We start from the raw sequence: 18,818 nt of genomic DNA, 5'->3' as shown, positions 1-18,818 counted from the left end.
TAATAAAGTGGCTTTGTTCTAGCCACCGTCTTCAAGCAACTTTATCTGGCTGATTTCTCCTTTTATCTCAACCAGCTTTGCAGTGTCTGGTCCTTTCTCTGACAGTCTCTGAATTTGTCATATTTAAGTAATGCTACATATCACTTTATATTAACACACTGAAATGTTGATAATGCATAAATGGTCTATTTAATTCCCTGTCACTGTATTTGTTGCCAATATCTCTAACATCTCAAGTTATCCTGATGTATTTTGTTAAATATAGCATAATTGACTCAGACTATTTAAAAATTGTAATCAATTTAATAAATTAACACCATGGTAGAAAATAATGTTACTTCTCAAGCGAGCTGAAAGTCTCATGTGAATGTTGCGACCATAGACAAAAAAAAAAAAGATTGCGACATCTCACACAACACAAGAGGGCTAAATATACTTATTTACAAAATGTTTAAATATGTGAAGAACTTGCTTTTGAATTTTGTAATTTTGAAAGCTCAATACAAAAACAACAACAACAACCCAAGAGGGCGGGGCTACAGGCATCCACGGCCTTCAGCCATTGGCTGCCTCGAATCACGTGTGTTGTTATCAAGATGGCGTCTCCGAATGGAGGTAAATTTTAATTCGTCTTTTCCCTGGTAACGTTAGTTGTTATTGTACTAGTGCAACTGACCGATTAAACCTTATAAACTGTTATGCTAGTCAACATATCCTCTTAAAGAATTTATGAATTCAGTTTCAAAAAAAGCTTTTTCCTCGGAATAGCGTCATAAAATAGTTTGGAGTCAGTCATTAGCAAGCTACGTGTCAAGCGACTATAATATTAAATATTATACGAATGTATTGATGCAGCGGTTACGCGGAAAAGAGTACTTTTTGTGTCTTGTTTCTATTTTTAAATATGTATTTTTGTTTATTTTAACAAGCGTTGCTATCCAATCACAACAATACAAACCGCTGAGTAAACATAACCTAACCTCCCCCTCTAATGTGACTTAACATTATATCCTGCAAAACATGAGGATTGTTTCTTCGAAAGTTACAGCATTTAAACTTAAACCAGTGTCTGAACCAGTGTTGTAATAAAGGGCATGTATCATTTATTTATCTATTTTATATATATATATATATATTTAGGTGAGGACTTTGAATCCTCTCTGCTAAGTTTTGAAAAACTTGACCGAGCTTCACCTGACCTGTGGCCGGAGCAGTGTAAGTTTGAGTGTCTAATAATTATTGATTTAAACTAAAATAGTATATTATAAGATGTTTCCAAATATGACCCTAACGTTTGTTGAAAAACAAACGTATTTAAATATTTTGATTTTGGCCTGTCATATTTTTTTCTAATGTACCCTTGAATGTTGTTTTGAAAGTCCCATGTACTTGTTTAACATTTTAACAGTACCGGGTGTTTCTGAATTTGCTGCATCCTTCAAAAATGTGAGCAAAGAATCAAATTATAGATGAAAATAAGTTATTTTGAAAGTTTGCGTTCAGACATGAAATTGAGACTTCTGTTTGTTGTTCCAGCCTATCACGAATTCTCCGCCCAAGTGGATGGCTGAACTGGAGTCAGAAGATATTGAAATGTTGAAAGGTCTGTTGCCTCTTTCATAAAACCAAAACAAATTAAATCAAGCTTCTCGGTGCATCATTTGAGTGTTTTTATATCTGACACATGCTTTGTTAAATTAAAGATCTTAGTATTTGTAGACAAATTGCAATATGAATTTAGAAAAGCTGTGGTATTTTTTGTGCGTTATGGTCTTTTTTGTTATTTTTGGCATTGGCACTACAAATATGAATCTTCTTATGTTTGTTGTTGTTTTTAATTAGAATTAGGAAGTTTGACCACAGCAAATCTGATGGAGAAGGTGAAGGGACTGCAGAATCTGGCTTATCAGTTGGGTTTGGAAGAATGTAAGTAATCTTAGTTTCTTTGAAACATTTAGTTCATCTGTGCACTGAGAACAGGCTTGTAGGCTTTGTAAAGCCTACACTAGATGGCGATATTAGCAAAGAAGAAACACGTTTATGTACAGGAGCTGCTAACCATTTTTCTCCTGCTGTTAGCTTCATGATAGAGAGGTACTTTAAAACATATCAATTATTATAAACAATCTAGCACCTAACTCCATCTGAAACGTACCAGAAAAGTGACTTCTTTATTTATATATTTTTCATGCATTTATTTTAGTTGGCAAGTCTTAAATAAATCCCCACTCTATATTTAAACAGAGCTGGCTTGTTGCCCAGTAGCTCTGAAATGTTGTATCACAGAATTGCTAGATGTAGTATTAATCCATACTGGCAGGATTACAGAAAAGATAAGTGTTTCCATGACTTTCTAAATGAAAATGGGCATCAAATATACAAATATTGTGCAATTTGTAAAGTGAGTAATGAGTAACACTGGTTTCAAATATATTACATTTCTTCTGACATTTTGACCTTTTGGTGGAATGTTCAAAATAATCCCTCAGCAATCTTCCTTTCAATGAGAAACTAGGGTGAATCTAGTTAAATCTCACCCTCAAAACTATATCCGTTTGCTTGAATTTACCATATTATTTTGAACAACTTTATTTATTCTGAACATGTATAAATTAAATGTCTTACTGACCTGAAATATTCTTTCCTATGTTACTCTATTATATTCGAGTAAAGATTTTTTTAATTGATATTTTTAATATGACATCTCATGTTTCTATGTTCACTGTTTAATATTGAAAACATCTGAATTTCTGTAGAAGTGTCAGTTCTCTAGGGTAAATGTGCCACTTTTAGGTACAGCTTCCATGTTGCTTTTGCTATGTAAAAATGGCATTTTTTACAAATAGAAAGGCCTGAGTCTGTTCTGCCTGCATTTAATATCTTTGACTTTGCACTCAGTAGACTTTCTAGCAGTGTAATAAGTCAACCTAGATGTCTCCACCCTCCTGTTATTTTGTCCTCTGCTTGTTCATGATGTAGGAATGCAACATGCTCCAAGACATTTATTAATTTTAACAGGAGTAAGAAAATTTATTTCCAATGCTGAATGCAGGTCCTCTCCATCTAATATATAACCCCTGCATCACAAAACTGTGATTTAGTGTGAGTTTGCTTTCATATTTGTTTCTTATATATCTTTGGCTATACCCACCCACTAGTTACCTTAGTCTCTGGTCAGACTTGGTCCTGTACTGTGGAAAATATACTGGTGAATTGATGAGAGATCACCTTGTGAGTTCACTGCTGATTTGTAAAATCTCCATCAAGAGCGCATGATTAAAGTCGGCTCGTTCAACCAAGATTATGCCAAACAAACTTTGTCACAGCTTTATGCCATTGAGCGAAATAATAGTCAGAAATAGTCAGCTGCATGAGCTCCACAAGTTTTGCATAAAACCAAATAGTCATGTTTTCAAGCGTAATTTGAGAATGATCCAAATAGCATTTTGTGCTTTATTGGAAACGAGAACATCTGACCATCAGTTGGTGTTCACATGATCGATGTAGTTAGATTAGTAACCTAGAGAGTGCAAAATACGAAATGTGTCATATTCATTTTATCTGTTCAAAAGTTGAAGAAGGGAATACTTCTATTCGGGATGAATTAAATTGATCAAAAATGTGACAAGTAAAGATATTTACAATTTGACAAAAATATAATTTTCAAATAATTATATATTTTGAAAAAAAATTTACATTTAAAAATCCTGAAAAAATTGTATCATAGTTTGTCATAGACAGCAAAACTCGGCATATTAGAATGATTTCTGAAGGATCATGTGACACTGAAGACTGGAGTAATGGCTGCTGAAAATTCAGCTTTGCATCACTGCAATAAATTACATTTTATAAAATAATAAAATAGGAAACAGTTCTTTTAAATTGCAGTAGTATTTCACCTGTTTTTAACATTTTAATCAAACAAATGCAGCCTTGCTGAGCCTAAGAGACTTTATTATTACAAAATCATACATAACTGTAGTGTACATCATGTTTCTTTGTAGTACATAGTTCAAATTCAAAATGTGGTGTCAGGCTTTTAGACTGTCTTTACACATTTGCAGATTTTTTAAAGATATGTAACATGAACGTAGAAGAATTTGTCTTGCTGTACACCACTCTGTGCTTACATCAATTCATTATATTACAGAATTATGTTCTGAATCCTCTCAGTATTCTACATTTCAGTACGATAAAGGTATTTTAAATAAGCCTACTGGTATGTAAAGCCTCTGCACTGAGGAGACAGATATGAAATTACGATTATCATTCAGCTCAGAGCAGCAGTTAACGTGGCGCCCTTTAATGTGGTGTGGTTTAATTTTCTTCCTTCTCCTAGCTGTCAGGAGAAGCCTTGTAAATCTGAGCTACTTTTTCATCATGTTTCTTTCTCTCTTCAGCGCCTTTAAACGAGCTGACGAGAGGTAGTGTTAGGAGATGGGAGGGTGAGGAGGAGGAAAAAGATTTACTGCACCTTTGGCACAACGGCCATTAAAGTCCTGATCTGGTTAATGGGGATAATGCAATCAGGCAGTGAAAACTCACCCCAAAGGCAAGGTTATCAGCTACACATTTGTTTTAGATATTTATTTCAACGTTCGCCTCAGGCACATGCAGATGCCGAGTCTTTAGATGCATTATATGTTTGGGATGGAAAAATATGATCAACAGCAGCATAAATTAAGCTTTGATTAATCGTGTACTAATGTTAAGCTTAAAATGTATAAATAACAGTATATTAAGTATCTTAATGGCTTGATCTTGAGTGGATCAGCACATTTTCATTTGGAACTGCTACATGAGAGGTGCGACCGTAGGCAGATAAGGATATCATGTGCATGTGTGTGTATTTATTTGTGTGTGTGAGCGTGACATGTGCCACACCAGTCTCCTTGGGGACGTTTACCCCTCTTCTCCTAGCTGAGTGACGCTGATCAGGGTCGTTGTGGGAGGGCCTGACGCGTGCCTACCCCTCCAACCCCCCACCAGTACCCATCTGCTACGGGCCGTGATGAATGCTGCTGTCGGGGGGCTGCTGAGCATGGTCATCAGGCCCCAACGCTCCCACAGGACCAGTCACTACACTGATAAGTACTGTTATTGAAGGTAATTGAATGGAGAGTGCTCCTCTGGGACAGCCAGGCCTCAGGCGATGCTGATGATATCTCTGATTCCACTGCGGCGGCTTGCACAGATGATGTAACACACTTGTTTCTACTTGAGTAATTATGGGGTTTTTTTTTTTAAATGGGACATCAAATAATCTGGAAACATCTTGTAGGTCTAACAAGATTTCTACTTTGTAGAAAAAATAAGCAGCGGGATAATAGGAAAATATAAATTATATTTATTAATAGTACCTACTAAGGGGTTTTCAAAACTCCCTAACCCTGAGGATTAAACATGAACAATTGCTTGTTGAAAAGAAGTGTGCTTTTACTTTTCAGATTTAGCTATGTGTCTCTCAAACATCTTTGCAATTATATAGAAAAACCCTGGCGACCATCCTAGTGTCATTCTGGCAAGTTTTGTACAGTAAAGTAGCACTCACATAAATCTAGTTAGTTTAATGTTTTCCTGGACCGATATCTATATGTGAGTGTGCATAACTTAATCATCTTTTCTGAATGCATTATATAGTGTTATAAAATTGTTAAAGTGTTGATATATATATACACACACAGACACATACATAAAGTGTATAAGTGAGTGAGTGAGTGAGTGAGTGATGTGACATGTGGTGGCCAAGTATGGTGACCCATACTAGGAATTAGTGCTCTGCATTTATCCCATCCTAAGTGTGCGCACACAGCAGTGAACACACACACACACACACACACACTCTGTGAACACACACCCGGAGCAGTGGGCAGCCATTTATGCTGCGGTGCCCGGGGAGCAGTTGGGGGTTCAGTGCCTTGCTCAAGGGCACCTCAGTCGTGGTATTGAAGGGGGAGAGACATTCACTCCCCCCACCTACAATCCCTGCCGGTACGAGACTCAAACCCGCAACCTTTGGGTTACGAGTCCGACTCTCTAACCATTAGGCCACGACTTCCCGATTGTAATAATTATAAATTAATAATCATGATCTAGCCTTGCCATGTAATAAAAGAACCAAATTATCTGATATTTTATCTGACCTTGATATGCAGTCATAAGGGTCTGCAGAAGTCCTCTCTATGATGGCATTTTCTTTTTTTTATTGCAGACTAAAGTTAAATATAATTGTAAAAGTTTTGAAGGTTTAGAAGTTCAAAAGCTTTGTTAAAATATTTCCCCTAAGACATAATACTGAAAGATCATGCAAAACTATTTTAATATTTGATTTTTAAATGAAGTTCCATCTTTTAATCCTTTTTCCTGCATTAAAATATCAGGAGAGTTTTGTCATTTTTGGACCATCATCTTAAGGCCTCTAAAATATCTCAAATAAAAAAAACTTTTAGAAATTAAAAATATGTAATAAAAGAACCAAATTATCTGATATTTTATCTGACCTTGATATGCAGTCATAAGGGTCTGCAGAAGTCCTCTCTATGATGGCATTTTCTTTTTTTTATTGCAGACTAAAGTTAAATATAATTGTAAAAGTTTTGAAGGTTTAGAAGTTCAAAAGCTTTGTTAAAATATTTTAGACCTAATACTGAAAGATCATGCAAAACTATTTTAATATTTGATTTTTAAATGAAGTTCCATCTTTTAATCCTTTTTCCTGCATTAAAATGTCAGGAGAGTTTTGTCATTTTTGGACCATCATCTTAAGGCCTCTAAAATATCTCAAATAAAAAAACTTTTAGAAATTAAAAACATGCTAATTACATAGGAAGTATATTCAAGTAGTTGTATGAATAAACTATATTTTTGTACAAATTAATAGATCCTCACAAAAACTTGGTGTCATTTCACTGACCCATTCATGGTGCTTCATATAGTAGGAAAACTGGTACAGATGCACCATGCTAAAAGTTAAAGATCCATAATTAGGAACAAAACTCTGGCTCGCAACATCCAAGAACCTCCTGCTGTTCAATCTGTTCTTGCACCCAGTATGAAGGTCACACCCGTCCAGCGCTAATGGCCCCAATGTTCACTGCCTCCTCCCCTAGATCAATCTCTTCTCTATTAAGCGGAGTGTGTCGCTGAATATGATTGCAGTGATGCTACCCTACCGTAGTAATGTGCTTCCATCAATCCATCAGAGACACCCGACCGCAGGGGCAAGCAGTTATGAAGTGCTGCTAGATGACAGGCTGAGCTGGGGGAAAGCTCTCCTCGACTTTACTCTCCTCTGTCTTCCTGTCCTCTCACCTTCCCCTCCCCTCACACACTACTCCTGCTGCTTTATGGCCATTACAGTGCCCGACTGGAGAAGGAAATGTTTATGGAATCACATTCAAAATATAATCCTTAATTTCCCTTCGTTTTGACCCTGACTTGCTATGACGACATTCAGACCTTTCGACCGCACAGATACATCCGAGCTCGGCTCAGATTTGGACCAGCGCAGCGGGAGAGTGGAGGGAATTCATCTAACTCGCTCTCACTTCTCTGTCCTAGCCGCCACCTCTGTCAACAGATCGGAAATGACACCTTATTTCCATAAATACATTAGGAATTCATTGGATTTTCTTTCCTAGCTAATCATAGCGCCTGTGTGAAACCTTTTAGGCTTTTTAATGAATGAATTTTGACTGATTGCCTATTAATAAGGACACCTCTTGAACAGGGATAGGCTGTGGCAGGGCTGGCTGGCGTGTGTGTAATGATTCGTGGTGTCTAGCGGTTGGAGGGAGGGGTGAGAAGAGGAGAGCTCTTGGCTGGGACATTAAAAGGAAGCAGTGGCTCCCTTGGGAAATCACTCACCATGTCTGCATCTTAAATATCTCTGTGAAGTATCAATAAGTAGGTAATTGAATTTTGAACACAAACATGAGCATCAGGTGTATGTGTTCCAACACGGGGACGAGAGGGTGGGTTTGTGTGCGAGCGTGTGTCTGTCCTCCCCCGTCCCATGAGGTTTAGGCAGCGAGAATGGATGTTAAATCTATTAAATAAAGATTACTCCCTGTAATAGCCAAGTGGCAGTTTCAGATGCGCAACAGGGGCACGATTAGTGTGTTTGACTTCTAATGAAAGTGAATTGGGGCAGTCAGGTTTTGGAGAGAATTCAGTTTAAGGTCCAGGGATTCATTTTCTCCTTAGACTTAAAAACAAACCGTCTTGTCTCTAGATGTGCTTTAATGGCCTCTAAAAGATGCTTACATCTCCCAAGATAAAAGAGCATTCATTACAGTTAAACTGCATTGATTTTGAAACGGAAAGGTTTAATGGAAACATATAATTGATCATATTTCATTTAATGTGTTGCTTGCAAACCTATGCATTTATTATTTAATATACATACATGAGCTCGCTCTCTGTGTGTGTGTGTATACACTATATTTTAACTATATTATACTTTAGTTTAAAATTATAGCTGTATTTTTACATCTATAATGTTAAATTATTCATCCTAATATTATATTAATTTATTAATCTATTTATTACAGTGGGGAAAATATTTATTTGATCCCCTGCTGATTTTGTAACTTTGCCCGCTTACAAAGAAATTAATTTAATTAAAAGAAGTCTGTAATTTTATGGTTGGTTTATTTTAACTGATAGAGACAGAATATCAACCAAAAAATCCAGAAAGAACACATTATATAAAGGTTAGAAATTGATTTGTATTTCTATGAGTGAAATAAGTATTTGATCCCCTACCAACCAGCTAGAATTCTGGCTCCTGGCTCCCACAGACTGGTTATGTGCCCATGTGGAACACAGATTAGTCCTGCCACTTTAAGAAGTTACTCCTAATGTCAGCTTGTTAGGCATATAAGACACCTGTCCACACAATCTGTATCTTCTATTCCAACCTCTCCCACCACCATGGGCAAGACCAGAGAGCTGTCAAAGGATGTCAGAGACAAGATTGTAGCTCTGTACAAAGCTGGAACGGGCTACAAGACCATCAGCAAGAAGCTTGGTGAGAAGGAGACAACTGTTGGTGCGATTATTCGGAAATGGAAGAAATACAAAATAACCATCAATCGGCCTCTGTCTGGAGATCCGTGCAAGATCTTGCCTCATGGGGTAAGGATGATCATGAGAAACGTGAGGGATCAGCCCAGAACTACACGGGAGAGGAGCTTGTTAATGATCTTAAGGCAGTTGGGAGCACAGTCACCAAGCAAAACATTGGCAACACACTACGCTGCAGTGGACTGAAATCCTGCAGCGCCCGCAAGGTCCCCCTGCTCAAGAAGGCACATGTACAGGCCCGTTTAAAGTTTGCCAGAGAACGTCTAAATGATTCAGAGAAGGCTTGGGAGAAAGTGCTGTGGTCAGATGAGACCAAATTTGAGCTCTTTGGCATTAACTCGACTCGCTGTGTTTGGAGGGAGAGAAATGCTGACTATGACCCCAAGAACACCTTCCCTACAGTCAAGCACGGAGGTGGAAACATTATGATTTGGGGCTGTTTTTCTGCTAAGGGTACAGGATGACTTCACCACATTGAGGGGCAAATGGATGGGGCCGTGTACTGTAAAATCTTGGATGAGAACGTCCTTCCCTCAGCCAGAACACAGAAGATGGGTCATGGATGGGTCTTCCAGCATGACAATGACCTGAAACATACAGCTAAGGCAACAAATGAGTGGCTCAAGAAGAAGCACATTAAGGTCATGGAGGGGCCTAGCCAGTCTCCAGAGCTCAATCCTATAGAAAATCTGTGGAGAGAGCTGACACTTCGAGTTGCCAAACGACAGCCAAGAAACCTTAAAAGAGCAGGTCATATGGTTTTTTAAAGTGTCCTAATATTGTGTTGGAGTCCCCTACAACAGGTTTAAATGCATCTAAGGTCAGAAAACACTGTAATTTCCCCAGAATATATACATTTATACATAGTAATTTGTCCATGATTTCGAAATGGTTCGTTCGATTCCGTTCTGAACAAAATGTCTGTAAACCCCTCCCTTCCATAAGCCTACCCTGCTCTGATTGATCAGCTGGCCAAGCCTGTTGTGATTGGCACAAAGAGGAGCGCTTGAGCAAGTTAGTGAGACCTACCATCTGTGTTGCCAAGTGCGCAGTTGTTTTTGATGTCGCGGGTTGTAGCGACCTCAATAACATCATATTTAGGCACTGGAATGCGAATTTACCAGGGGAACCCCAACTGAAAGCATGAATTTTACACCCCAGAGCGTGGTTTTTAAAGGGGGACCACCCTCGAAACACGATTAGGCTAGTTTTGAGTAGCAATTGGGTGGGTTTTGTTGTGACAACCTGGCAACCCTAGCATGCACCTTTACATAAAACAATAATATAGTGCTCCAATCAGTTCTTAAAATAATGGCATAAACATTTTGTTTAACACTTCTGCAAGCGAATCGTGCCCACAACTAAAGTTTAGCTGCTAAACTGTATCAAAACAATAATGGTGGATACGTTTGCTGAGTGCTAACGTGACTAACTGATGAAACAATACAGTTTGTAAACCAAAATAGGTCTACTGTAATGTCTGAAGAATGACAGACAAAAGACTTAACTCAAAAGTGTCTTAACCTTTAATTATAACACAGAACAGCTGTATCACATGCGCACCAGCCTAACTAACTCGTCTCTCTCTACCGGGTCTTTTACTCCCTGCATTAACCCTATAACTACATAAATAGCACTTTCACAATGATTATAAAGGCTTTGGGCTACACTACATTCTTTATTATTAAACGAAGTAATTAGAACAACGACAGTCTACATTAATCGACACATTCTTAGGAAATAGTGGGTTCACAGCGAATTATCAGAACTATTTCAGTAAAACAGTAATATCGTGCTTTACCTGGAAACCTAAAGCTGCACTATGTATACATCACATATTAGCACAAAAAACAACCTAGATATTTTGAGCACTCAATTAAAAATTTACACATATCGTATCAATTGTACTTACAGTTTGTGGTTCAGAGATGCTTGTTGGTCCAAATAAAGAAGATAAAAGGCAAGATTAGAGAAGTAGTCCTCGGTAAAATGAGAGCACAACAAAAGGTTCGAATTGTATTGCTGTGGTATCGTGGAACACAACATCTTCTCGACACAGAGAGTGTTCGTATTTCGTGAGCAGGCGGGGATTATGCTAATGTGTTACCCAGTGACGTAGATCGGTAACAGGCAGAAGATTCGAAAATATAACGACTCGTTAAGGCGATTCTGAGTCGACTCTTTCTTTTGAGAGACAATATCTTTATTTATCATGCACTTTTTTGATTAACAACTTTGCAGACTGTTTACATTGAAAGATAGCTACCTTACAAACTGCAAAAGAGATATTTTTCGAAAACCCATATGACCTGCTCTTTAAGGATTTAGAGAGGATCTGTAAAGAGGGGTGGATCAAAATCCCTCCTGAGATGTGTGCAAACCTGGTGACCAACTACAAGACACGTCTTACTTCTGTGCTTGCCAACAAGGGTTTCTGCACCAAGTACTAAGTCATGTTTTGCTTGGGGATCAAATACTTATTTCACTCACTGAAATGCAAATCAATTTCTAACCTTTATATAATGTGTTTTTTCTGGATTTTTTTAGTTTGTATTCTGTCTCTGTACATTCAAATAAACCTACCATAAAAATTACAGACCCTTCATTTCTTTGTAAGTGGGCAAACTTACAAAATCAGCAGGGGATCAAATAAATATTTTCCCCACTGTATATTAATATATTAATAAATAATGCCATATACATACATATACCTTCAATTATACATGTATTATATATTATTGTATTTAATATAATATAATAATATATAATACATGCTTTATGATGTATGATATTTATTAACTATATTTTATATTTTAACTATATTTTAATAAAAAATGATAGATTACATGTAATCTGGATTATGTAATCATATTCCAAATATCAAGTATTTGTAATTTGAGTATATTACATATTATACTATTATATTATTATATTACAGTATATAACATGTACCATTTAACATACAGATGTGTATATATTTATCATAAATGTGTATAGATGTGTATATATTTATCTTTTAATAAAAATACCTAAATATTTTCATTTTCAAAGAAAACGTTATTTTAAAGCAACCAGACATTACATTATAGTTTGTAACACTTTAATTCTGCTCTTGTATCAGCTCAGCTGTGTTAATGTTGTTTTGCCTATTAACTCATTATGAAGCATATTTGCTTCATTCAAATATTAATGAGTGAACATACAACATCAAGAAGATAATATGGCCTCTGGAATCCATAATATGGCATTTAGTATGGATGTCACCGGCAACAAGCTGATGATTAACCAAGTACAGAATTAGTAATTGACCTTTCTAATCAACTAAACAAATCTCGAACTCCTGCTAATCAGTATTGATCTGCCCCGTCCAGTGACAGCACCAGCTTTGTGCTTGTGTGTAAATGCTCATACTTGTCACTCTCTCTCTCTGTGTGTGTGTGTGTTTGAGCGAGGCTAGCTGGCAGGACCCTCTACACTCCCCTTTTTAATCTAACTCACTCAATGCAAATCATTTCCCTTCTGCTCTGACGGGAATTGAGGATAAATGGAAATCTAATTAATGAGTGGATCAGAGGGGTGCACTCTGGTGAAGGGGTCTCATGGGAGAATGCTTAGCCAGACAGACTCCTGTATTGTTTTGGACAGAAAATGTGAGGGAGATTGGGAGAGGGGTAGTAAGAGTTAGGATGGGGTTGTTAGTTCAGCTATGACGAAGCTCTTTCCCCCTGTTTGTGGACCCCTCCAGAAACCAGTGGCCCATTTAACAAAGCGTTAGCCCCCCTATCGTTGGCTTTAAACGTGGGATTAAGACACACATTCACTTATGGAAAGCACTAAAGGCACTAATCTCTTACAGTGTGAATGCAGTGTTAATGACGGTATTCTCTTATAATGCCTTTTGTTACTTAAGTGTTTCACTTATAATAGTGATATCTGTTGTATTAATACACTGAAGATTAGGTTGCATTTCAGGCTTTACTCATAGCTTTCTCAGAGATCTAATAGTCAGGAGTCAAGTGTTGTGTCTACTGTTTGAACCTATGCCACGGAAAATAGAAATAATCAAACTGCTCTTCATTCCTTTGAATTTACCCCAAAATATTATTGTGGGTATTTTGTAACCTTTAATTCATGTACAATGCATTTTTAATGTATTGTATCATTGCATTTTTGTGTGCTTGTCTAGTTATAGATGAGCTTGATTTAACACTGGTTATGATACACAACATGTTACATTCAACGTATGTGTGTGATGAAAATAAAGTCAATTAAAAAGACTATTAAAATATTAGTAAGGTCTATAGTAAAATATATTAATGTAAATAATTAAAATACAAATATTTTTAATATACTGATATATATTTGAAATATATAACTATATATTAAATATATTTTCTGTTGTAGGGTCAGTAAGATTTTTTATTTATTGAAAGAAACATATTTTTATACAGCAAGCTTGCATTAAATTGCATTAAAAAGTGACAGTAACGGCGTTTATAATCTTACAAAAGACTTACATTTCAAACAAATGCTGTTCTTTTGAAATATCTATTGATGGAAAAAAAATCCTCAAAAAGTGTTTCCATAAACATATTAAGCAGCACAACGGTTTTCAACACTGATAATAGTAAAAAGAAAATGTATTGAGCACCAAATCAACATATAAGAATGATTTCTGAAGCATCATGTGACACTGAAGACTGTAGTAATGGCTGCTGAAAATTCAGCTTTGCAATCACAGGAATAAATTACATTTTAAAATATATTAACAGAAAATAGTTATTTTAAATTGTAATAATATTTCACAATATTACTGCTTTTACTGTATTTTTGATCAATTAAATGCAGCCTTGGTGAGCATAAGAGACTTATTTCAAAAATATAATCTAACCGAGCCCAGACCTGTTTTTGTTCAGTTTTATCACCTTATATCCTCTTGATTTGCTCATTTCTTTGACTCTTAAAATCCAGTGTTTTTAATATTTGATCAAAATATTTGAAGAGAAGATATGAACCTTATTTAACAAACTGAATCCAGGAAGCATCATGTTTAATCCAGTGATAGACAGCTGAAGGTGAATCCACTGACACTTGTGCCTGTCATTAAGATGCCACACAGGGCAGCTCATCTAAATTACAATCCACCACATTATTTCATTAGCTGCCGCCCAACACCGTGGCTTACCCTGTCCCTCACACCTATCACTTCCTTCCTGAAAAACACACCCAGCAGCTCATCAATGCCTGTGTCAGCCTGACCACAGGAGGGGTCATAGCCGTTACACCTCCATTTCTAAACGACCAGGAGAGTGTCCTGTAGATTATGTAGGTGGAGCTTCGAGAATGAAGATGAAAAACTGAGTTCATTAGAACAAATTTAATTTACTCTCCCTGATTAAAATATGCCGTGGAAAGTTACTTTAATCTGTGTCGAATAAGGTTTGAAGACTGTCTTTGATATTACAATAAGCTATTGACATTTTTCCTTTTCCAGCTCGAGAAATGACAAGAGGGAAATTCCTGAACATCTTGGAGAGACCCAAGAAGTGAAGACCCAGATGGCGATCGTTGACCTGTCGGGTCAGCTACCAGTTGATTGTGAGCTCGTAAGGCTGAAAACAGTAGCATGCTACGCTTTCACTAATATTCGACTGATTTGGGGTCAAAACATCATGACACCACATCGTTTTTTGTATATACGTTTAATTTCTTTAAATGACAGGTGCTGAGTAGAAAGGGTAGGGTATTGGTGTGCCTTTCAATAAATGTTCATAAATGTATTTATTTTTCACTCTACAGTTTATTACAACTTCAATTGTTTTAATAAAAATACAGTGTTGTTTAAATAAAGTACAATTGGTTGTGCTCTTGTCTACATGCCCCTCCTAGATTTTTTTTTGGGTTTTCAACATTTTAAAGACACTTTTGGCATCAGCTAGTGCAGCTTTGCTTCCTCTTGGCCATCCAGTGACGTTTCCTAAAAGTAGCTTCCATGAAACAATGAGGGAGTTCATGAAGTAGCATTCAAACTTTTAATTAGGGCAATAACTTCATGCCTGTGCCACTCCATCGACTGCTCCATTAACGTCCCTCTTTTGCACCAGACATGTAAAAGGCTTTGACATGAGAGTGCTTCCACACCAGTGCAAGGCCATTTTTGCTATTTAATGGGAATTGGAAGTTTTGAAGGCCCCCAGCACAAAACATTGCGTAAAAATAATATTGCTCATTGTCATCCCTGTTAACAAGAGTTGACATAATTACTAGGGCCATTTCTTCTCTAATTAGCACACTTCCAGGGACATTGGCGCAAACGGTCTGGGAGAAAAGGGAATCAGACAGGCATGCTGAACGGCAAACAAAGAACGCTCTGGCGAGTGTAATTAGGTGAGACAGTGGCCAGGACTGTTCTCGGCTGGAGATGTCGTTGAGGCTTCGGCTGCGGTTGGCGAGTGTTCGCTCCTGCTCCCACCAATACTTAGAGGTATGCCTCTCCCCCAGTGCCTAATAAGCCCCTAATTGTCTTTCTGATTCACATGGAACGAGGAAGCTGCAGTTAGACCCTGCAAAGCTACTGCTGGTGTCTGATCCTACTCTGGAGGACCCAGATTTGCCCCTGTTTTTTTTAACTGTCTAAACGAGCTTTTTTGTTGCAAGTTTAACCCTGTGGTGCTCTTCAGTCACTTTTGACCAAAAATGTTTATAGTCAGAGTTTTTTTTAATTTTTTTAAAGATTTCCTTAATCAGAATGGTACAAAACCTAGTGATTTTTGTGCCATTGGCTGTGAGCACACAAATAAATGGGAAATATGAAAATACAGAGAATTTTCGAGGTACAATCTGCAAATCGGCCACAATGCTGGAAAAAAATGGACAGCAATGAACTTATAAGCAAACAACTGTAAGTAATATTAACAACATGTAGGTTTAAGGCTGCATGTAATTGACCCTTCGCAGGAGCTTGACTGACAGGTGATCTGACCAATCATAATGAAGAATGCGGCATTTTGTCAGACAAACAAATTAGACAGGAGAGTAACTTTAGATTAACTTCAGTGGACTTAAATTTGAAAAATGGTGTGTATTGGCGTCTTTCCGCGAGTGAAATAAAACACCTTTTGATGTTCATTCATTTTTATTTCGTGCTTTAAGTAAATATGAAGAGACAATTGGTTCATGGGCTGCCTGTACTGAGGTGTGTTAGTGATCTGTCACGACAAAGAGCCACAAAATGGTATTTAATGTTTGAATTTCTCAAAAACTACAAAATTTGAAAGCTTAGACTTTGTACTTGTAATTAGAATAAATTACATCTTATAACACTTGTAATCAGACTACAGTTACTTTTTTATTGATTATATGATTACATATTATTCACACAATAACAATAAATTAGTCATTATTTATTGATTCGCCCCAATTCCTCTTTTTCATCTTTTAAATGTTCCTAAAAGAGCCTACCGCTTGTATACATTCAGAAAGCTTTCCAATTTTGTGGACATTCGCAGAAAAAAGAGCCCAATTTTAAAATACACAAACTCACATTATTTCTTATTTGCAATAGATGTACTGCATGGATTCCCAAACTTTTTGTGTCATGTGAACATCTTTCGCCTAATATATTTACTTAAAGTACCCTGAGATTTCAAAATAAATATTTTAATAATTATCACATTTGCATGTTTGCGGTTCTCAGTTCATTAAAGGTCACATGACATGCAGGTAAACAAATTAAATATTTGAATTCTTTAGTAAGTGTTTTATTTCGATTGATGTGTTATTCTAAAATGATTTATTTTCATTTTCCATTTTTATGATTTAATTAATTATATTTTCATTAAACTCATGAGGCCCCTGCAGTCCATTTGCAAACCCCAGTTTGGGAAACCTTGACATAACGTGATGTTTAATGCACTTCATGTTATTAATTGCAACAAATGAAATATATTTTCTTACTCTTTGTGTTTTTGTATCAATGTGATACAATATTATCCTATTTAAATCAATGTGATAAACGACTTAGGTAAAACGTAATCAAAAAGTATTCTACCTAAAATGTGTATTATGGATTACTTTTGTCATGTAATTTCGAATCAGAAACAGACTCTGTTTGTCAGTGTCCTCTTAGCTCCGCATTGTATTTTTCACTGCGTGAGAACATGATGAGTGGTGTTAGAGCGGCATGGCTTGTCAGACCTAGCAACAGTAACTATGGGGGGCAGGTCTTTGCAAAGGGTCAATTATGCATAATTTACTGTTATTACTGTAAGTAGATGTAACGTCGTAACAAGGACACCAAAATAAAGTGTTACCAAATTTTGAGTAACCAAATTCTTTCTCTGTGTGTAGGTTTGGCTGTAATAATTAAAGTAAGCTTGACTATTCTCTAGCAGACATTTTTTACTTTTTCTTTTGGCAAACAGTCTCACATACTAGCTGAATGAGTGTTCTCTGGTCTCTTGTTGATCTATTAATAGTCTAATTGGTAGACTTCATGAAGTTTGACAGAACTTTGCACTTGTTGGTTCTGTACAATTGCGTCCGTTACACTTTGTTTGCTCTCATACATTGTGACAGTAGTGATGTGCAGTGACTGTTGTGAGCGGACCGGTCAGTAAACTGACATCACGGAAGCTGAGGTTCACATAATGGCACCCGCCAATGGTCGTGGCCTGTCATAGGTCCTGTCCAGACATCCTCCTTAAGATGAGGGTCATTCCCCACAGAGGGTCTGTCTCCAGAAACACCAGCACAGCCATAAACAACCCATTGCCCTGACCTCGACGGGCCTTGCTGCCCTAACAAACGTCAATCCGATGTGCCCTCAGGCCTTTAATTAGCTGTCAATTAGTGCAAATTAATCAACTCCTCGCCTAATTAAGCAATGTCGGCAGGCAGCTTCCAAACACGCTATTGTGGGAGCTGAATGAGAAAACTAGAGCTAGCAAACTCTCTCTGCATCAGGGGGTCATCGGGCTCTTATAGCGGTTCATGAGAGAGAGAACTCTACAGTTTCCATTTTTCCCCCACCTACTCAGCACAAGGTGTTTGCTATTATCAGACTGCTGTCCTCAGTATCTGCTCTGAAAATCCTTAGTCTCAGGAAAAGGAGATTCCCAGTAGCCTTAGCAGTGACTTTAAAATACCTCACAGGCACTTCAGTTTACTTCAACACAGGTTTCTTAACTTTTATAAATATTTGAGTTTGCTTTGTTAAAAGAACATTCTGGGTTCAATACAAGTTAAGCTCAGTCGACAGCACTTGTGGCATAATAGTGATTACCACAAAAAAGAATTTTTCAGCAAAAACCGAGGTTACGCTGATGCAATGGAGGTGAATGAGGCCAAACATTTGGAGGACATAAAAATGGAAATGTAAAGCTTATAATTGTATAAAAGCACCTACAGTGATTCTTTATGTAGAATTTGTTTATTATTTAAGTTGTCTTGGCGTTTTTACTGTTGCTTTAGGATTTATGGCATTGTGTTGTCATGTCATTACATTTGAAACGGCGAGTATTTTAATGTTATTTAATTACGCGTTTGCCCCGTTCACTTCCGTTAAGTGCCTCACTGCAAGTTTTGTTGTTTTTAAAGAAAAGGAGGGATGGTAAATTGTAATCACAAGCACTCTCGATTGAGCTTAACTTGTATCGAACATGCAATATTTCTTAAAACATAACTACCTTTCAAAGGATTTTTAATGTTTTTGAAGGAAGTCTCTTATGCTG

General features: G+C 37.0%; 1 protein-coding gene across 1 annotated transcript; it reads left to right on the top strand.

The window, feature by feature from the left end:
• The first annotated feature begins 545 nt into the window (after window positions 1-545).
• lin52 (lin-52 DREAM MuvB core complex component) lies at window positions 546-14,893 on the top strand. Its single transcript, XM_016246017.1, has 6 exons — window positions 546-615; window positions 1,141-1,215; window positions 1,409-1,446; window positions 1,537-1,603; window positions 1,843-1,926; window positions 14,582-14,893. Exons 1-6 carry the CDS (start codon window positions 597-599, stop codon window positions 14,635-14,637), a joined length of 339 nt encoding a protein of 112 aa, XP_016101503.1. The 5' UTR covers window positions 546-596; the 3' UTR covers window positions 14,638-14,893.
• Window positions 14,894-18,818: the final 3,925 nt, after the last annotated feature.

This window comes from Sinocyclocheilus grahami, unplaced genomic scaffold, assembly GCF_001515645.1.
Source record: "Sinocyclocheilus grahami isolate Dianchi unplaced genomic scaffold, SAMN03320097.WGS_v1.1 scaffold778.1, whole genome shotgun sequence".
Taxonomy (NCBI): Eukaryota; Metazoa; Chordata; class Actinopteri; order Cypriniformes; family Cyprinidae; genus Sinocyclocheilus; species Sinocyclocheilus grahami.
Note: the sequence above shows the minus strand (reverse complement) of the source record. Positions and strands in the feature narration are given on the sequence as shown.

Coding starts and splice junctions, on each gene's coding strand:
- lin52 (XM_016246017.1), top strand. Junction 1,216..1,408: donor TGACCTGTGGCCGGAGCAGT/GTAAGTTTGAGT, acceptor ACATTTTAACAG/TACCGGGTGTTTCTGAATTT. Junction 1,447..1,536: donor TTGCTGCATCCTTCAAAAAT/GTGAGCAAAGAA, acceptor TTGTTGTTCCAG/CCTATCACGAATTCTCCGCC.